The sequence below is a fragment of the Lagopus muta genome, chromosome 6 (assembly GCF_023343835.1).
Source record: "Lagopus muta isolate bLagMut1 chromosome 6, bLagMut1 primary, whole genome shotgun sequence".
NCBI lineage: Eukaryota > Metazoa > Chordata > Aves > Galliformes > Phasianidae > Lagopus > Lagopus muta.
The window spans coordinates 25,990,261-26,009,676 of record NC_064438.1 but is presented as its reverse complement, the minus strand read 5'-3'; the positions used below and the strand labels follow the sequence as shown (position 1 = coordinate 26,009,676).

The window sequence follows — 19,416 nt, the reverse complement described above, 5'->3', positions numbered from 1 at the left end:
CCACACCTTCCCAGAATAAACCCCCAAAATACCCGGGCTCTTTATGGTTGCAAGAGCTTTTAACACAAAATCTGTTAGAATAACAGACTGAAATATAAACAACACAAACTTCACTGCAAAATCATGGTTGCTTGAAGTTGTGGTTCTGGAAATCCCTGTAGTTTTACAGGGCAAGCACATATATGCATGTTTATCTGTGCATCAGTCACACACACCTAAGTGCACCCACGCGGCTCTCAGTTTTACTCTGTCATTTCACACTTGCAATAGCAATTTGGCTGCTGGCTGTGACAGTGCTGATGCTGAGATAGAGTGAGTGAGTTGAGCTGATTTCATCCTGCAGTGGGTGTCTCTGCTGTGCTTTTGTTGGTGTGCCTTATTTCGGGATTTGTATATCCTTGGCCTTAATGCTATTGCCTCATGAGTAACGTGTTTTCACTTTGCTAATTAAGGAATGGCTTCTTTGTGGGGAAAAAGAGCTGATTTGAAGCATGATTGTTCTGAGGGTGAGAGTTTAAGATCGTTGCAAAATACACTGAGAAAACAGTTTTTTTAACAAAATATGTTTAGCTGTTCTCTTACTTTCATAGGAAGCTCAGAACCTGAATTAGCTGAAGTCACACACAGCACCAGTCTGTAATCTCAGCTGTGCAAATGGAAAATTTATGAGTAGTTACAGAAAACATCTAATGCTTTCTATATTTTGATTTTCAAACTTAGCTAGATACTTCTTAGAGTCCTGTTTGATAACTTGTGCTCTGTACCTCTTCTCAATCCAGGGGATGGCCCCTTTCCAGGAGTCATTGACATGTATGGTGATGAAGGAGGTTTGGTTGAATTTAGATCCAGTCTCCTGGCTACCCGTGGTTTTGCAGCTCTTTCTCTGCCATATTTTGACTTTGAAGATCTGCCTAAGGTCATGAAAGAATTTAAACTTGAGTACTTTGAGGAGGCAGCTAGATTTCTACAGCGTCACCCAAAGGTGAGTGTAAGGAGAGATCTCTCCAGACAAGGAACTAGGGAAGATTTGGTAGCCATGCCCACGTGGTGGCAGTGATTTTCTTGGAATGTCTTTGGTCAGATTTAGGCTCCGTAATGGAAAAAGTGTAGGTCCTACGTAGGCAGCAATGCGTATCACTGCAGAGTGTATTTCTTCCACCACAAGCAGGCCATTAAGTAAATGCACATTGGAAAATTGACAAATGCTGATCACGAGGACAATGAAGTGCTGGAACAACCTTCAGCTGGAACAGTGGTGATGTATGTATGTGGTGTTTTTGTGGGGTTTTGTTTGTTGTTTTAATGAAAGCAGTTAGCTTACGAGAGGGTGGCACAGCACTGCTCAGTGCTACAGATGATTTGATTTGATAACTTGAGATGTTCCTTTGTTTTACTCTCCAGGCTAGAACAGGAAAAGGCTGAATACATATCTAATTCTCAAATGTCATTTGTGAGATGACTTTATGTGCCAGGGACATATTTTGTAATTGACTGTATTTGAATTTCCTGCTACCTGTCTGGGGGAAAATATTTGCAAGAAAATACACAGCGGTTGAGTTCCAAGTGATTGTACTTGTTGTTCCTAGCACAAATGTGATACCAGTGTTATTTTATGGTGTTTGACATTTATTATTGGCTCTGAAGAAGTCTGGGTCCAGGCTATAGCTTTCCAACAGGTCACATCAATAATTAACTTTTTTTTTTTAATAACACAACTTCAAAGACATTTGATGGCTAACCCTATTATAACATGTATTTATTCCTTTCTTCCTCTCTTCCCTGCAACCGCATCTTAATCTGAAGGTGAAGGGGCCAGGAGTTGGAGTGATTGGGACTGGGAAAGGTGCAGAATTAGCACTCTCCATGATCACCTTCCTACCAGAAGTAGTGGCTGCTGTCTGTATCTCCGGCTGTAGTTCGAACACGGTTGCAGACCTCCATTATGGTGAGACAACTCTGCCTGGGCTGCGTTTTGATATGAATAAGGTCAGCGTTTCTGACACTGGTGTATTTGACACTTTTGAAGCTCTGGATGACCCAGCAAATCCTGCCAATTCCTCTTGCACAATCCCCATAGAAAAAGCAGAAGGTCACTTTCTCCTAGTAGTAGGGGAAGCTGATCGTATGTGGAAGAGCTCCTTATACGCTGAGCTAGCAATTGGGCGCCTACGCCAGCATGGGAAAGAAAACTTTGAACTGCTGAGTTATCCAGGAGCAGGCCACCGAATCGATCCTCCTTCTACTCCGTTTTGTCAGGTAGCTCTGGATCGTGTTCTGGGGGTGCCTGTGTTGGGGGGTGGAGAGAGCAAAGCGCACGCTCATGCCCAGGAACACTCCTGGAGAAAGATTCAGGAGTTTCTGCACTTGCATCTGGGATGAACACTTCAGCACCTGTAAGTTGTTGTCGCTGAGCTTGAGCCGCCACAATGACTGGAGAATTGGAGGTGTTGACTGAGAAAAGCTCTGAAATGCGAAATAGCCAAATGACAGTTACATATATAGATCAAGACAGAAAGGGATTGATTTGCACTAGCCCAAGTTACTTTAAGTAGGTATGCCGAAGAGAAGTGAAGTGATAATAAGTAGGCTGCACTGTAATACAAATTTGGGTCTGAACTGGTCATGCTATCAAGAAACAAGTGTCTGAAGAAAGTGCTTTCTGATAGGTGCTTTCTTGCTTCAGTATTTATGAATCAAAGAACTTCACTGCCAGCCTGTACCCTTAGAAATGAGAGATTGTTTTTCGCCTGGGAGAACATTGGCAACCTGTGGGCCATGAACTTTGATATCAAAATGATGAATGATTCTGGCTTCGGGTCTCAGATTATTTTAGCCTAGAACTTTCTGATTTATAGCCATACACTTTGGTACTTTGGATGTGTTTTCTACTTGCACAAAGCTGGGGATCTTCATTTTAATAAGTTTCTTATACATTGGCCTGAAACAGTGGTCTTCTGTTGGAAACAATCTTGCCTCTTTCCAACAACAGCTGTGCTTAAATCCAGAAAGGGAAGAGTACTTCCAACTATAGAGGCAGGCAGCACCAGTGGTGTCCTGAACTGGGGATGTAACCATCTGTTCCTGTAATGCCTTGGGTGGGCAGTTGAGTCTTGGGAGTACTGATATTCTGTTGCGTAGCACAGTTAAATGCAGTTATTACCATCTGCAAATCTTGCTTCTCTCATTACTTGTTTTAAATAATTAACACTTGCTATTAAGCTGGAGTTTAATTACGTGTGGAACTCTTCGTTAATGGTGTCAACAGATGCTGACAGCTGTTATTAGGAAGGAAGGTGAGAGACAGAAGAGCTGGCAAGTAGAAGACTGTGAGACAGGTTGTAAAAAGCTGTCCTCTTGCAGTAATGATCATAATACAAAATAATACTAAAGAAAAGGGTAATCTGGGATCTTCTGACCCAGGCTGCCTGAGATTGTTTTTCATACTAATTAATCCTAGTATCTTATTGTTCTCTACCAATTAGGTAGAAAGAAACAATTTCTTCCCAAATGACTCTTGTCTGTGACGAGGGTCTTGCCAATGCTGAAGGCCTATTTAATAGGGGCTTCAACTGATAGAATTCTCCTTCCAAGTCAGACCTGCTGCCCAAAAAGAAACAAAACCGTCATAAACGATAGTGACTTTTGCTCTGCTCTCAGGGATGTTTTCTCTCCAGTTGACTATCATTATGTTCAGGCCTGATTAGCTTTCTGCAGCTCATATTACTCCTTATCATTTGAGTCAAGTCACTTGTTCTCCACACACCATCACTGCCAGTTATTTAACCATACACTCCTTACAAGATAAACTTCATCCACTTAACTCCAGCAAAGATGTCCTCACACCGAGCCTTCCTCAACTCTCTGGCTGAAGAGCCTTTGCAGAGCCTTATCTGATGCTCGGACCTCCACTCATCCTAGCTGCCCCAAGAGTCCCACAGCACATCCTGCTGTGATGTGCACCGTGAGGTGCTGCTCATCCTTACTGCCCTTCCTTTCTTCCAAGTTGCAGCTATTGAGAAAAGGGTTGCATATAGGTTTCTTGTTCTGTCTGTCCTTGCCAGTACAAACGACCTGCCGTAACATTCATGACCCGCTCAGGACTGATACCTGTCTCCGTACTGCAGTCTGACCACGGTTCATCAGTTGCTGTGCAGCACTGCAAGCTGGAGACTCGGAAATGAGACGGACAAAAATAAACCCAAACCATGACAGGTAGCTTAAAAGTCTCCAAACATTGTTTTAAAAGATCAAGCCCTTAAGTAATTCAATATTAGATATCATCAGGTACCTGCGATTTAAAGATAAGTACTTATTTAAAAGCAAGGCAGTGTGAGAATTAGATACTGTGTTTTGAGTAGCTCATTTGTTTGGCAATGAGGTATCTTTATTTCTCCTCCCTTGTTTAAATAAAATGTTATTATTTTACTGTGGAGATACTTTGGTGGACAGGTCAGGATGCTTCTGAACATAAACATTCACTAGATGGCTTGTAGGAAACCGACCAGTTTTTGTACTAGTGTTTTGTATTTCACATCGCTGCTGGGAGACCAAAACTACTTTACAGACACCGCAAAGACAGGCGCAGCCACTGCCCGAAGCGAAGGAAAGCTAAGCTGGGTGCCCGGCTCAAGTATCACTTACATCGTTTGCACGCCTTCCACGGCAGACGTCCCGTGGCGTTTCTCCGACGGCTGGATTCACCTGATGAGCCGGGCGCGGAGGTGCCGCACGAAGGAGGCGAAGGCAACGTGGGGATCCGGACCCGCTTTAGGGCTGAAGGAGCGCGGGCAGCAGCCGGGGGGCGCCGGCTCCGTGAGGGGCGGCCCGGGCAAGGGTCGTCCTCCGCCAACCGCTGTAACTTTCACAGAGCGATTTTAATTCAATAAAAAGCGCACGGCGACGGAGGCGGGGCGTGGCCTTTCTGTTGTCGGTACCGGAGGCGGGACGGGGCAGAACGAGCCGGGCCGGCCTTGAGGACCGCGGCAGCCCCTGCGCCGCGTCCCACAATGCGTCGCGGAGCGCCCCCTACGCGACTTCCGGGCCGGGCCCGCGCGCGGCGGCGGAGCTCCGCGGTCGCCAGGCGCGGCCTCCTTCTTGCTCGGCCCCTCGGCCCCGACGCGTCCGCGGTGCCACGCATGCGCGGGAGACGGCCGTGCCATAGCAACCGGAGCGTCGACGGTAGCGACGGCGATGGTGGGTCCCGTCAGAGCCGGGCGGGGGGGAGGGCCGCGCGCGCGGGGAAGGCCGGCGGCTCGGGGAGACGGTGCTGGGGCGTCCTCGAGACGCGGCGGCGGGGGGCCCCGCTCCGGGCCGAGAGCGAGCGAGGCAGGGCGGTGGCGGTCCCTCGGCGCCGTCCCCAAGCGGTGCTCGCGTGGGACGGGCGGTGCGGCCTCGCCGTGCCCGGGGAAGCGGGGCTCCGGGCGGCTCGCGGCGGCGGGAGCGGAGGAATCCCGCCCGCGGATGCTGCGGTGCCACCGCGTGAGAGGTGCTCCCGGCGCTCGGCTGTGGGGCGGCGGCGTCTGCGGTGCCGCACGGACGGGCCTGCTTTCTCCTGCCGGGCGGCTCCGACCCGCTCCTGACTGCCGATAAATGGATGCAAGCGAAGGCAGAGCCTCGCCGGTGTCTTGGCGGGACCGCAGTTTGTAAAAGCTCGGTGTCGGTACGCCCCGTGCTCAAAAGACCTCTTTCTGGGAAGAAGAATATTTCAATCATTATAGCTTAAATACATTTGTTTTCTGCTGTTATATTTCTTGTTCCTGGAGCCCTGATGGCGATGTCTCAGGTGGCCGCTTCAGCCTCTGATGGCCCTTGAGGCTGTGTGACTTTCTTTCGCCTCCATCCCTGCAGCAGGTTGTTCAGTATCCATCTGGGGACTCCGAAAGCAGCCTTCCGAGGGAGGCTTCCCCATCAGCCATAGTGCCTTCTGCCGCAGGAGGCTGCTTATCTAGGGAAATTTCCAGTGTGCTTCAAAGAGCAATACAAAGTCATTGGCGCACATTCTCTTGATAAGCCCTGTGCTGATTGTTTCTGTGTGCACCTGGTTCTCCGCTTTAAATCTGGTCTGGTTTTATGCCTGGAGCTGGGACAGCAGGAGGCTCTGTGAGGGACTGAGGCCATGGCCTCAAATAGCACAACAGTGAGCTAGCAGAACTGTGGAAAAGTGCTGGAAACTTCCCATCTGAAAAAAGAAACAACTAGAAGCCACTTGGCTTAGCTGTCACACTGCTATGGCTGCTAATTGGAGTCTCAGGAAGACTGCTGGAGCAGGAGCTGGGGTTGTGTTCTGAGCAAGAGGTGATCACTTGGGATGGCTTGCAGCAGGCACCAAGGAGGCTGTGTTGTGGCAGAAGTTCACCCCCTGTCTGCAGCTGGGCCTGGAGCTGGCTGCTGTGTGGGACAGACAAGATGAAGCTCAAAGTCCTTGGTCTGGATGGGTCTAAGCTGTTGCTGGGCATTCTGTGCCTGTAGCTGTTCTCTTGGCAGCTGTCATGGGTTTTTTACCACTGAGTCCAGAACTTTCAGTAGTCAAAAGTATCTGGTATTAAAGCTCTGTGACCCGAGGTGAATTCCCCTGAGATTTTTGGCAGTAGTTTCTTAGCTATCTTTCTTTTTTTTTTTTCTTCCTTTTTTCCTTCCCTCTCCCATTTTTGAGGGGATCTGATTACCAGAGAAAGCTGCCATGTGTGGTTGTGCTACACTGGCTTGCTAGAAAGGAGGCTGTTGGTCAGTGCTGGTGGGATGTCAGTCTCTGGAGCCTTTTTAACTTGAAAAATGTCTTTGACTGTGTTCAGGATGTATCAGTTTCTCTTCATACTACTGTTACGGATATTGCCATCTGGTTGTAATGGGACTGATGTGAGGCAGAAAAGTTGAAAGTTAGTGGCACCTAAAGGTTGCTCAGTGAGTCGATCCTTGAAGAGCCTCCTACAGGAGCACTCAGATTGTTTTTAACTGATAATGTATGTGTTCATGTTACGTGATTTGATGACAAAATTATTAGAAAAAAAAGAAATATACACATTTCAGATTGCTCTTAATTTTTTGGTAAGAGGTATCTTCTTTTCCCCAGTGAATTCTAACGGGCTTTATCCTTCTGTCTATTCACAGATGAGCAGGAGATTACTAATGCACAGTGATAGTGTGTTTTCATAAGAGTGTCAGACCACGTTTTTCAGTGCAGTAATTTCTAATGCCCTTGAATTCAGTTGAATTTCACTGTCAGAGGTGCCCAGATTATGCTCCAAGCTGGGCAAGAGAATAAAGTCAGTAGAATAATGTGCTCTCAGAAGTCCAGCTTATTACTTCTGAAAATGCTTCCGAGTTCCCCAAAATAAAATGAAGAGCCACTCTAGGAGTCATAGCTTCTGAGCTTCAGCTAGAGGAAGATCCTGCAGGGAAGTGGTGGAAGAGAGGAGAAAAGCAGGACAGGAAAAGAAAAAGGGGAGAAGTGAAGAAGCCAGTTGAAAATTTGCAATGAACATTCATTTTAATTTGTTTGTTTTAGGCAAAAGCAACAACTATCAAAGAAGCTCTAGCCAAATGGGTAAGTAATAAAAGAGTATCTAGCTGCTTTGCAGTACTCAGTGGCATGGATTTTTACTATATTTAATTTTCTTTTTTTTTCAGGCTTACTCTAACAGATGTTTGCTAGAAGTTTCATAGAGTAAAAATTCTATTCCTATTATTGAATAATAATCAGTTCTGTTGGATTTTCTGTGTGGTCTTGCTAAATTGATATGTCTGGTAAAGATGAGCCTGTTTTGCTCTCTCACCGTATTCTGCTGAATATGCATTGATAGAAGGCCTGAGGCTACAAAGAAGTTTAAAGTTGGAGATGCTGTATGTTGCATTATGCCCTGTTCGTTTTACCTGAGTACGGTTCTTCCCACAGGGTGAACAAATATGAAATACTGACTGTACTGAAGTCAGTGAACCTTCTGTATTGGCAGGTAGTGCTGTCCCTCACATTGTGCACGGTGCAAAGCTGAGCTTCTTGTTTTTAAAGTACTGTTTTAATACAGTCATCATTTAGTACCTTCAGTCTTTCACATTTATTTTTACTTTCACCCACGAACTTCACTCTTGCTCCCTTGGTGAGAATACAACAGCTTACAGATGTTTCTATTACTAGAGATATGAGCTGAGGTTTTTTTTAAAGTGCTTTTCCTTCTCCTCTCTCACTCTTTCTGCCCTCCAAAACCTGAACTTCATGTTTTCTGTTAAAGATTTATTTCACATTTGCTCCTTTGTCACGTGTCTCTCAGAAGCAGTAGATCCATGTCAGTGAGTTTCCATTTATGTTAACTACAAAGTGCTGAGTGTGCTGTTCTGTTCATGTTGTTTTGGAGGAGGAAAATTTTCCCTGTCCTGCTACTAATGTGTGTCCGTGTGATTTATAACATTGGATCTGCTGTTGTGTTGCATTCCAGATGTATTTCTTCCCTTTGGCATAATGGTTTACCTGTGTTCTACAGTCAGAACGAAATGAATTAAATCAAAGCAACTTTAACTTGGCAACCAGGTAGCCTGTGCTTAAAAAAAGTGCTCTTCTACCCGTGGTTTCTCAGTACTTATGGTGGTATTCCATCTGAGGTTTGTTTCAGAGGTGGGTTGCAGCCTGGAAGAATCTTCTTTCTTCAGCTGCACACCCTCCACCACAGGCCATGTTTGGGGCTCCCTCTCTGTCCTGTTTTAAGAGATAATGTAATTTTGTCTGTTGGTTTAAGGCGACTATAAGATTATAAGCCAAGGCTAAATGCAGATAGATGCACGGTTGTCCTTGTCGTTAGCAAAGGAAATTGAAGTTTCAAGTTTGTGTAGTGACTCAGTTTGAGCAGTTCACCATATTCTAGCAAAACGTGTGGCACACTTGTTTACTAAATTGCTAATTATGAATAAAAATCCTATCGTACTGAATTTGGACAGAGGTTGGAATTTTTAGTGAAACATGGCAACATAATAATGCTCTATTAAATTAAGTTGCCTGAAGTATTTTGGGCACGTAAGACAAAATGATGTCTGATCTTGTGTGCTGTGCTATTCTTACATGTTTCTGGGAAGCAATTCATTTTCTTCTCAAGTAAAGATAGAAAACTGACCTCAGCTCTCTCACTTTTCATTAGCTGCATAAAAATGGGGGAGAAAACAAGACTCCTTGTTTTGAAAACAGAACAGATTTCCCCTTTGTTAACAGAGCTCCAGTCTTCCCACTGAGCGCTGAGTGAATCGACAGAGCGTTCCCTTTGTGCTGTCAGGGAAGCAGCTGTCACAACTGGTGTTACTGCTGAAAAAGATACTCGGTCCAAGTCTTGAGTGGATAATTACCATCACTTTGGAATTTTAAAAGATTTCACAGGGTGTATTTTTTTAATAAACACACCCAAATGCTGCAGTTACGACAACTCTTCCAAATCTCTGAACTCTATAAAGTATTTAATCTAGAAAGTCACCAACTTTAGTTGTAAATAGAAAATCTGTCTTCTAATGTACTCTCTGAAGCGTGAAATCTTCCACTCCTTTCTAATGACTAACTAGAAGGGATTTTTTTGTTTGTTTGGAGAATTCTGTGAACTATCAGGGTTTATTCCTTTACACTGCAATTTCTCTGATTTCTAATTGGCCTTTGATTCAAAGGTGGAATATTATCAGTCCAGACTCAGAGCTCTCTCCTTTCTGTCCTACACTGTTTGTTGTTGTTGTTTTTTTCTTCCATTTTTTGTGAAGAGTGTGATCAGTTTCTCTTTTCATGTGTGTTCTGTAGGAGGTAGAGCTGAGTTACGGGCTTGAGGCTGAGCGCTAGCGCCACCTCAGGGGAGCAGCAGTCACAGCTCCCATTTCAGGAGGAGGAATACGTGGGAGCTATAAAAATGGTTAAAGCTGAGGGAAGATCTGAGGAAAGTGCTGTTGAGATTTCCGCCCAGAATGCACTCCCCTGCCTTCTGAGTTTGTGCTGCGAGATGGGTGTGAGTTCTGAGTTTTCTGAGTGAAGAGGAAAGGAGATTTCTGTCAGAGGTTTTAAGAATGTGTTTCTGCTACATAAGCTTCTGGCTCCCACATGGCAGTCTTCACCGTGATTCAGAGTTTCAGACCTCCAGTTATTCTCAATTTCTTGTCAGTAGAGGACACCTGAATTACTTTGATTAAATGTAACTCCAATTTAAAAAAAAAAAAAAAAAAAAAAAAAAGGGTATTTAATGTATATCTGCTTTTAGTATGTTGGAGCTAAGCTACTCTTCCACTCTTTATACTGCACTAGCAGGGCTCTTGAAGCACAGTATTAAAAACGCTTTCTCTTTTCAGTAATTTCTTTTATTAATATATTGGAATTACCTCTGTAGTAATTACTTTCATAGGAATGTTTTAGTACAACAGTTCTTAGAGATTTTGTGCAGTGAGCATATTCTTTACCTTCTCTTTTCCTTAGGAAGAAAAAAATGGCCAGAAGGCTTCAGAGGCAAAGGAAGTGAAACTGTATGGCCAGATTCCTCCTGTAGAGAAGATGGATGAATCTCTCTCCACTCTTGTTAACTGCGAGTAAGTTAAGCTAAAGACAAATTGGAAACCAAGCATTCTCTTCTATTTGTACTAATTTGGTTAATGTGCCCAAATGGCAACATGTAGTGGCATGCAGGTTATCTAATTAGCTCTAGGTACCAAGTCAGTTCAGCTGCTGTTTAGCTGAGAAAAATGTAGTGTTGTCTGTGTAGGCGATAAGACAGAGGAAAAAAAGAGACAGAGTCAGGGCTTTCCAAAAGAAATTAGAACTGCCTCAGAACTAAGTTTCTGTGCACTTGTTAAGGCTGTGCTGACAAAGGTCATCCTGTATGTGAAGTTAGGAACATGTGGTACTTTCCTAGAAGCTAAACAAAGTCACAGAAATCGTGATGCTTGAGAGAAGAATAGACAGATATGTCTAGCGCAGTGGTGTTTAGATGTGGAACTCTTCTAATATAGTGATTCCTTTTGTTCTGAGAGTTGATTGTTCTTGCTTTTAAAGGAAGCTTTCATTGTCTACAAACTGCATTGAAAGAATTGCCAACTTGAACAGCCTAAGTAAGTGACAAACCAGTGATTATAATTGTTTTCTAGTTGTGGATAGGAAATATACTACAATTTGTAATGTGTGTCTAGCTTTATACCTTTTCTTATCCTTTTTAACTTCTTCCTCTTAGAAGGTTGCAGTCGACTTTAAAATTATCAGTCTTCCTGAAGAATGCATGTTTAGCAGTAAAAGCATACTAATGCATGTGTCTCTGTGCAGTCTTGGCAGTTGTTTTGCTGTGCAAGCTCAGTAAAAAAAAATCCATGCAGAAGTAGCTATGTAGTCTCCAGTGGAACTGAGTTATTATATTCAGTAATTGATTCTAGAGTGATTTAACAACTAATTTCCACACTGATGTTGGAGAGGGTCTGCAGTTGAACAGCGTAATAATTGTGGCATAGTCTGTTGCTGAGGTCAGAGTGTTGGGGGCCGGGATGGAATCTGGAGGCGAGACAAAATGGAACTTCACAGTCTGTAAGGTACAGAATGGGAGGAGCTCACAGTTACTATTGCCTTCCTTGAGAGAAATCGATGCTTACAGCAATGAAAAACCATCAAGCAATTATTACGTGTTTGCTTTTGTTCATTGCAAAGAGCACACTGAGAAATCCTCTTAAGTGTCCAGCACTGTTTTTGGATAGAAAAGATTAATATTAGTGTGCATAGTGATATTGTCATCATGCTGAGTAGGTAATTCTGTGCAAAGCACCACACCTCAGCGTCCATGCACGTGAGGAGGATTTAAATGATAGCAGCAAGTGTTACATTTCTGTTCAACTGTGTGAAAATATTTCTTGAGGAACTTCTTACTGCTTCTAAAACACTTAATATCTCAGAAGAGGAGCACTAAAGAACAATAATGGCAGTTAGAAATGACTTGAAGGTGTGATGTTTTCTGCAGTCTTTCATTTTTGTGTTTGTCACTATCCTCTCACCTCTTAGGAATTTCTAAAGCTAGTGCAGGCTTGTACTTTCTAAACATGTGGTACAGAGAGAATGAGGGTAGCCGGATCGTCTCTCTCCTGTGGATGGGGAACTGTAGGGATAGTCTGGAGAATATTAGCTGTAGCTGACTTTAGACTGTGACTGATGATGAGTTCTCATATTTTGAGCCATGGCCATGTGTTAAGCTGTTGCATTTAAAGAGAAAAAGAATTCTGATTGTGCCTCATATTTTTTCTAACTAGTTTCTAACTATTTTTATTGTAACTATTTTCTAACTAGTTTTTCTGTTTTAGAACGTCTGCCAGTTGTGGTTTCATCCCTGCATTCCTGGAGATAGAACATACAACTACCTGTTTTAGATCAGCCTCAAATCTTTATCTGTAGCAATCTCCAGGCACTACATTGCTATCTCTGCAGCCTGTTGCTACTGGACTGGGACATTCATTAGTCTCACCGTTAGTTACTGTAGTTATTAGTTATTTGCTTGTTAATACTTGCAAGAAAGCTTATGTGAATACTGAAAAGGAGTTTTCTGGAAAGACTGCTATTTTGTCATAGATTTGAGTTACACTAATATTACACTAACCTCCAGCAAGAGTAGCTCACTTCAGAAGCTTATTTGTCAGGGTTCTAAATTAAGCTGAAATATTTCTTATCAGACTTCAGTCTGACAGCTTTATATGCTACCTCTATACAGCATTAAAATGAGATTAGAACAATTTTATTTTTTAACCTGGAAAAGAAAGGGTAAGAACTGTGTGAAATCAGTGCTAGCAAACCAACAGAGTTCAGGTGTAGGATGAAATTCTAGTTTTTTTCAGTATTTATGTGGACTGAATTTCAGTGGGTAACCTACAAATGAACAACTCTGTGCTTGTGAGCACATTTCTGGGTTGTCCTCTGCATCAACTCCCAGTCATCGTCAGTTTTTATTTCTGTTGTGTCATTCTTTCTTAAGACAATCTTTTTGGAATGTAGGTTTTTTAGGAGTATGGAGTTTTACCTGAATTATAACATCTTCTTATACTTAAGAAATCACTTATGAATGAGAAACTTTCTGTTATCTATTTCAGAAAATTTGAGGATTTTGTCTTTGGGAAGAAATAATATTAAGAACTTGAATGGATTGGTATGTGCATCTTAATTAACTCCTTACTAACCGAGTGCAGCGCTATCCAGGATGTGGGATAATTGCCCCATGTTTATAAGTCTTGGCTGAATTTTATTCCCTAAATTTTGATTTTATTCTGGCACAATGGTATGTTTACTCTCTTGCCTATGATTTCTGAAAATTCAGATAGTTTTTGTCTGTTGGTTTGTTTGCTTTTGTGGAAAAGATCGTGGTGGGACTGAATCTACTGGGCATAGGAAGAATACTTGGAGGAAAAATGGGATTAGTTTTATTATATTTGTATTATATCTCTATTAAAGCAGAATATTTTTCAATTAACTTTGTTAAAAATGAGTATAGATATTATTTTCTTCCTTCTCAGGTATTGTGTGTTTCTCCTGCAGAATATTCCAGCTTAAAACTATTGCCACCTCTAGAGGTGCTGTTATCTCTTAAGCATAAAGTGAAATAAATTTATAATAACTGGTTTATAAAAACACTCTTTTTGAGGGAGTTATGAAAGCAACTTCTGTCCTACACGACCAAAATACACGTGCACTTGAGACAGACCATTCCCTAGTACTGCATAAAAACCCCAATGAAAGAGTTGCTGAATAGCAGCCACTTGTGTGCACAAACGGCCACATTTGTCTCCTCTGTCCCTATGCCTTAGGAACAACTGCTGTTCCTTCTCTTGTTCTAATACTGTGATTTTTGACATCCTAAATATATTTCACATCCTTTGCTCTTGTTCCCGTGCGTATTTGTAATACTTAACTAGAAACCTGCTTAAAAGGAAATGAAGACCAGTAGATCTTAGTCTTTTCTTACATGAGGTGACCTGCAGGGGTGAAGAAAAGAGAGTCTGAAGAATAAGGACTTACTTTCACTTACCTGAGTAGCTCTGTCATTTTCCAGGAAGCAGTTGGAGATACGCTAGAAGAGCTGTGGATTTCGTACAACTTCATTGAGAAACTGAGGGGTATCCGTGTAATGAAGAAGCTGAAGGTTCTTTACATGTCCAATAATTTGGTGAAAGACTGGGGTAAGCCATTCCAGTCTATTCTGCAGCTTCCTACAAATTATGGTGAATGCATGGGTAAGCAAGTTAAAAAACAGGTCTCCATGTCCTTGGGCTTAAGTTTTACTGATAAACCTGCAGAAGTACACAGAATCCCTAAATACTTCATGCAAGAAATTAAAAATAGGAAATTGAATTTAAACTCTAAGCTCAATGGAGTTTGTTCTTTGAATCACCTTGCTTGGACTTCTTTTGAAATGTGTACTTGTTCCTTAACCTGTTCCCAGTTCAAGTCCAAATGATCCCTATCTGTTTGTATCCCAAGCTATTTATGTGTGCATGGAGTTTGAAAGGAAGGTTTGGTGCAGATGTCCTTTCCTTGTTCATAATCTGGTTGGTGTTTTCATATTTGTGGCTGCAGCAGAGTTTGCGAGACTGGCAGAGCTGCCATTATTAGAGGATCTGGTGTTTGTAGGCAATCCACTGCAAGAGAAATACGCCTCTGATCAGAAGAACAGCTGGATTGAAGAAGCAACCAAACGGGTGCCCAAGCTGAAAAAGCTGGATGGTAAGTTTGGGGCACGAGGCAACTGATCTAAGTGACAAGAAGTGACAAGCGTAGTAGAAAGATCAGGGAAATAAATTGTAACCTCAAAACCTCATCTGTGCAATCCTGCACCAGCTGCAGGATCTTCTGAAAAGTTGTCCACATGGTGTGCAGCCCACAGGTTGGGCTTTACTCTTGAAATTAACCAGCCAAATAGTTTTAGCATGTCACTCTATTCCCCAGAGAAGTGGCCATGGCACTGAGCTTGCCAGAGATCAAAAAAATGCAAAGCATCAACGCTCTCAGATACGTTCTCATTTTAGGGTGGTCCTGTGTGGAGCCAGGAGTTGGACAGCAGCAGGAAAATAGAATTATTTCCTCTTTCTGACAGCCTGACTCTTTCCTCGTTTTGATAGTCCAGATTGGCTTTCAAGCAGATCACCATTAACTGTACTCTCTTGCATAATCTCTTCATAAATCTGTAGATCTTTTCTTTTTTTTCCTTGTAGGTATCCTTGTTATTAAGCAAGAAGAAGATGAAGAAGGAGGAAACTGATGAGACTTTTGCGTTGGTTGTTTAATAATTTAAATATCTCCAGATTGCTCAGCACATAGAACTTTTGTATAAATGTTTGTTTTGAAGAAAAGCTTTGGGCAAGGTTTATAAGACCAGCTTATCTCCACAGTCTCTTACCCAAAGAGTTATTTACCAAACTTCAGGCACACCAGTTTTGTCAAGCTTCTGACACCTTCTGCAGAGACCAGTGGAGTTGAGTTCATCTTTTGTTTGGTTAGTGAGAGATCTTTTACCTGAGCTAATACCTAGCTATTCCTAATTCCTGACTAGTGGTGCTTATTGTTCGCTCTTGTGTTACAACAGAGCAATTTTAGCTTGTTAGATGCAGCTGGCCAACATTCAGTTGAAACACCATTGCTAAAGGAACAATGTTACATTTTAGAACTATGTTATAGACTTTGTTGTGTTTAATCCTGTTACGGGAATCCCTTAATATTTTAAGTATGTGAATTTGCCTTTTCATTCCCTTAAGTATTATGCCAAATAGGCCCAGAAGTTGTGGACATACGCACAAGAAAGGTAATGGGCTCATGATCTCTTGTTATGGACTGCAAGTTTGGAATTGGGCTTCTTGCATTGGAACTCTTAACTTCATTGCTTAGAAGGCCATGTATAACTTATATGATGTTATTTATTTTAAAGAGGCAGTGGGAATTCTTTGCATGGTTTCAGTGAGACTAAAGTATCTTTTTTTCTCTTTTTTATAAATTATTTTGATTGGAATAAGTAGACTATTGGCCTACAGCTGGTTCCTGTTCCCAGTCTTGTTTTGGCTCATTGATGGACGTAATCCTTCTCAGCTCTGGAATTTTCATGTAACTATAAGTGGGCTCAGAAACAAACTCAGAAACAAACAGTGAACAAGAGACCTGGGCTTGAGATGTAAAAGGTTGGGTTTGGGATACTAATTTTTTTTTCTAAAGCACAGATGAGTGAAATGTGTACGTGGTTACTGAGGAAGGTGAGACAAGGTGGGAAATGGGTATTGGAAAATAAGTATTGAAGATGTACTAAACATGCTCTGTTGCACGTTAACTGTTTTAGTGAACCTCCTTATATGGCAGGTAACTATTTTTAGTGAAAAGCAGTATGTAATGCTAAAGACAGACATAATTGCACTGTTGGATGCAAAAAATGTTCCCTCTACTTCCTTTAGAAAATAGATCAACTCAGCTAAGTGGATTTTTTGGCAGCTTGTTTTTATTGTTTTTAAGCTTTTCTTCTAATTCAGTGCATTATCTTTGTTTAAACTAGAAAAGTGTGCTTGCAGGTTTTAGAGCAGACATGTAAGGGATGAAGTTCAGAACACCACTTTTGTTTGTGAAAGAGTGGCAGGGGTTGATATCCTGGAAAGTCATGGGCAGGGATAAAAGGGTGGAAGGGACCCAGGCGACAGTGATATTGATCTCAAGCTCCAGGTGTAATTTTAGTAGAAGATAGTTCTATTGCTCATCAATATCTAAGTAAAAGGTGTGAAGATTACAAGGAAAGCAGAGCCTAGTTTCAATATATTCTTTCTTGTTATTCTGTGATTTTTAGAGAAATGCTTAAGCATTCCAACTTAAACTGGCAGATACAAATAAGTCTCGAGTTTCATTTAGATCCATTTCTTAAAATAAGGTCAGAAGAACAATGGCCAAAGCTGGATTTATTTTACAGATTTTGTAGTCTCTTGTAATTCCTTCTAGTGTTATGCTTTATCGTTAGGAAAGGCAGCAATGATTAAGAAGCACACAGGGAGGGAGTATTATACAGCAAACAACCATTTCACGTTGGCCTCTTAAAACCAACTCAGTTCACTTGCAGCCAATCAGCTTTGGAAAAGTGGATGTGATTTGAAGGAGCACCTAGCTTATGGGCACACATGGTCTTCACTGACCTCAGCTTTTGTGGTAGGGCAACAGGGAATAGGCTTGGGCCCTTGCATGAAGTGATTAAAGTCTGCTTATAGTGAGAACTTCAAACGTTAGCAACAAATAGAAAAGCCAATTTCAGATGTGTGTGCAGCTGTTTTCAGGATAGAATACGCAGAATATATGCATGGATTCTGGCCAAGAGGCAATGCATTTAAATCCCTGCACCTTCAAAAACCACTGTGTGCAGTTATGGTACGTATAGCTTAAATTAATTAAATAAATTAATTAGCTCCTCAAAAGAAACAAGACAAAGATGAGAATGTTGTCCAGTGCTACATAATCCTACTGGTTAATTTTGTAATATCTAAATATGGTCTAACTCTGTACATTTACAAAGGCAGCATTAGATACAGCAAAGACTCTACTTTGACTATTGTGGGACAATCTGAGAACAGAATAGAACTTTAGCATTCTAGGTGGAGATAGTTCCGTTGCCAAGGCTTGAGGAACCTCCAAGAGGTTCCTGGCTCTTGTAATTGACAAGTTGAGGCTCCACGGATTAATTACCATTAATCAGTCCAGCAATAACTATTGCAGTTGTTCGTTGGTAGAGCTGGGTATAGCATATGCCTGTTGGCATCAGCTCTTTTCACAAATTAACAGCACAAGTTCTCTTTTTTTGCAACTACGTTATAAATATGAAAATAAAAGCAGTCATTACTGAAAGGAACAGGGCATCCAGTCTCAGCACAATTGTCGCAGCAGCAAGGTAAACTTAGAAGCTTTTCCTTTGCCTTCACCCTCCTGCATACTGCAGAACCTTTGCATGTAAGTTAACCCTTTTCTGAGTTTTAGCTTAATGTTATATGTGATGAATTGTGGGTTACTGCCTAGCACAAATCAAAATCCCATGGACTTTACTAGCCCCAAATAAATTAAGTTTCAATCAATTTCTAAAATTTGCACTTTAAAAATTATGCACTGGATGTGGTAGAAGATACAGATGATAGAATTTAAGCAACTGATTTGCAATGCAGATGGAGCTGCACTGCGTCACAGATACACTATCAGAGATCAGACTGTGTGCCCAGGGGAGCGGCTGAGCAGCAGTTAGATGCTGAAAGAATTCTTCCTGTATTATTCTTTGCGCCCCCACATCTCACCACATCTAATGATGTCCTAAGCACATTATTATTCATGGATGAGAAGAGCACCCATGTAAAACTTGCAAGCCATGTGGAATTCTGCTTTTCCCACAGAAATTATGGAGGATTAGCATCCACTTAATTATATAGAGAAATATCCTACAATTAAATTAGAGATAGAAAATAGGTATTTTACTTGCTTGTTAGCACAGACCTCTCTTCAAAGAGATGATGTATGCAGTGGTTATCTTTCAAATGGCTGGAAAAATGTGAGAAGAGACCCAAGAACCAGCAGCTGATTCAAATTACAAGAGAAGTAGATCCATCTAGGAAAATCTTCAAGCAAGAAAGCACTTTTTAACATCTACTTTTGATGACATTTTGTATACTGTAATTTTGTAGCATGACCAAACTGTTAAAGTTGCTGTGTTTAAATTATTTAGGCTTACGTTTATAAATGAACTTATGTGAAACTTGTTTAAAAATAACAATGCTATTTTATAAAAAAAAAAGTCTTTGGCTATTGTGTAATGGAATAGGCTCAGCTTCTGGTGAATTTTCATAAATTAATTTTTGTTCTCATTAACTTTTCCTAGCTGCTCAGGGAGCAATGTATTTATAGTATGGAAATGCTGTCTCTTATTGCCTCTATATTTTAGGATAGGAAATAATTTAGGCTTTACAGATGTTGATCTAATTGTGATTGTTGTCATCTGATACATAAATATTTTTCAGTCTTTTAATACAGACACTGGTTGTCAGATTTGTTGTTAGTTCCTAAGAGAAAAGTCTGCTATTTTTATTTGGGGTAAAAAAAAATTGCAAGTACATTAAATAAGGGTAAGTCTTTTTTCAGTACAAAAATCACAGGTTTGCTTTGAATTCAAGCTCTGGGAATAGCATTACACAATCAACTCCATTTAGCCAGCTCAGGAGAAGGTTGGTGCTTAATGAACTTCTGTAATAGGAACTTCAGCCTTCAATAAACAGTGCCACTGAAATGTAGTTTAAAAACTCATGAAAATGTAAATGATGTAAATGAGAAAGCTTTCTACCCCGCAGTAGTCACCCTCAAAGGGATAAGAATATCATCCTGCACTGATAGCTGTAGGCCTATTGAAAAAACAAACGTCTAGGGAATTACTGCAAAATTCCTCATAATGTTGCTCCCTC

At 41.6% G+C, this 19,416-nt stretch overlaps 1 protein-coding gene across 4 annotated transcripts; it reads left to right on the top strand.

Moving 5' to 3' along the window:
• The first annotated feature begins 112 nt into the window (after positions 1-112).
• Positions 113-18,990, top strand: DNAL1 (dynein axonemal light chain 1). 4 transcript variants are annotated; one of them, XM_048948533.1, is made up of 8 exons: positions 5,064-5,193; positions 7,505-7,543; positions 10,424-10,533; positions 10,997-11,052; positions 13,060-13,115; positions 14,016-14,142; positions 14,540-14,686; positions 15,175-18,990. In XM_048948533.1, the coding sequence occupies exons 1-8, from the start codon at positions 5,191-5,193 to the stop codon at positions 15,219-15,221; spliced, it is 585 nt and encodes a 194-aa protein (XP_048804490.1). In that variant the 5' UTR covers positions 5,064-5,190; the 3' UTR covers positions 15,222-18,990. The 4 variants fall into 4 exon arrangements, 3 of the variants coding, with proteins under 3 accessions (XP_048804490.1, XP_048804489.1, XP_048804488.1); XM_048948532.1 differs by lacking the exon at positions 5,064-5,193 and adding an exon at positions 5,560-5,659 and having other exon boundaries at positions 14,543-14,686; XM_048948531.1 differs by lacking the exon at positions 5,064-5,193 and adding an exon at positions 5,580-5,659.
• The last annotated feature ends 426 nt before the right edge of the window (positions 18,991-19,416 follow it).

Excerpts from the sequence above, each read along its gene's own strand:
- DNAL1 (XM_048948531.1), top strand. The coding sequence starts at position 5,594 with ATGCAAGCGAAGGCAGAGCCTCGCCGGTGTCTTGGCGGGACCGCAGTT. Across the intron at positions 5,660-7,504 it reads TTTGTAAAAGCTCGGTGTCG|GCAAAAGCAACAACTATCAA; the intron begins GTACGCCCCGTG and ends TGTTTGTTTTAG. Across the intron at positions 14,143-14,539 it reads TAATTTGGTGAAAGACTGGG|CAGAGTTTGCGAGACTGGCA; the intron begins GTAAGCCATTCC and ends TTGTGGCTGCAG.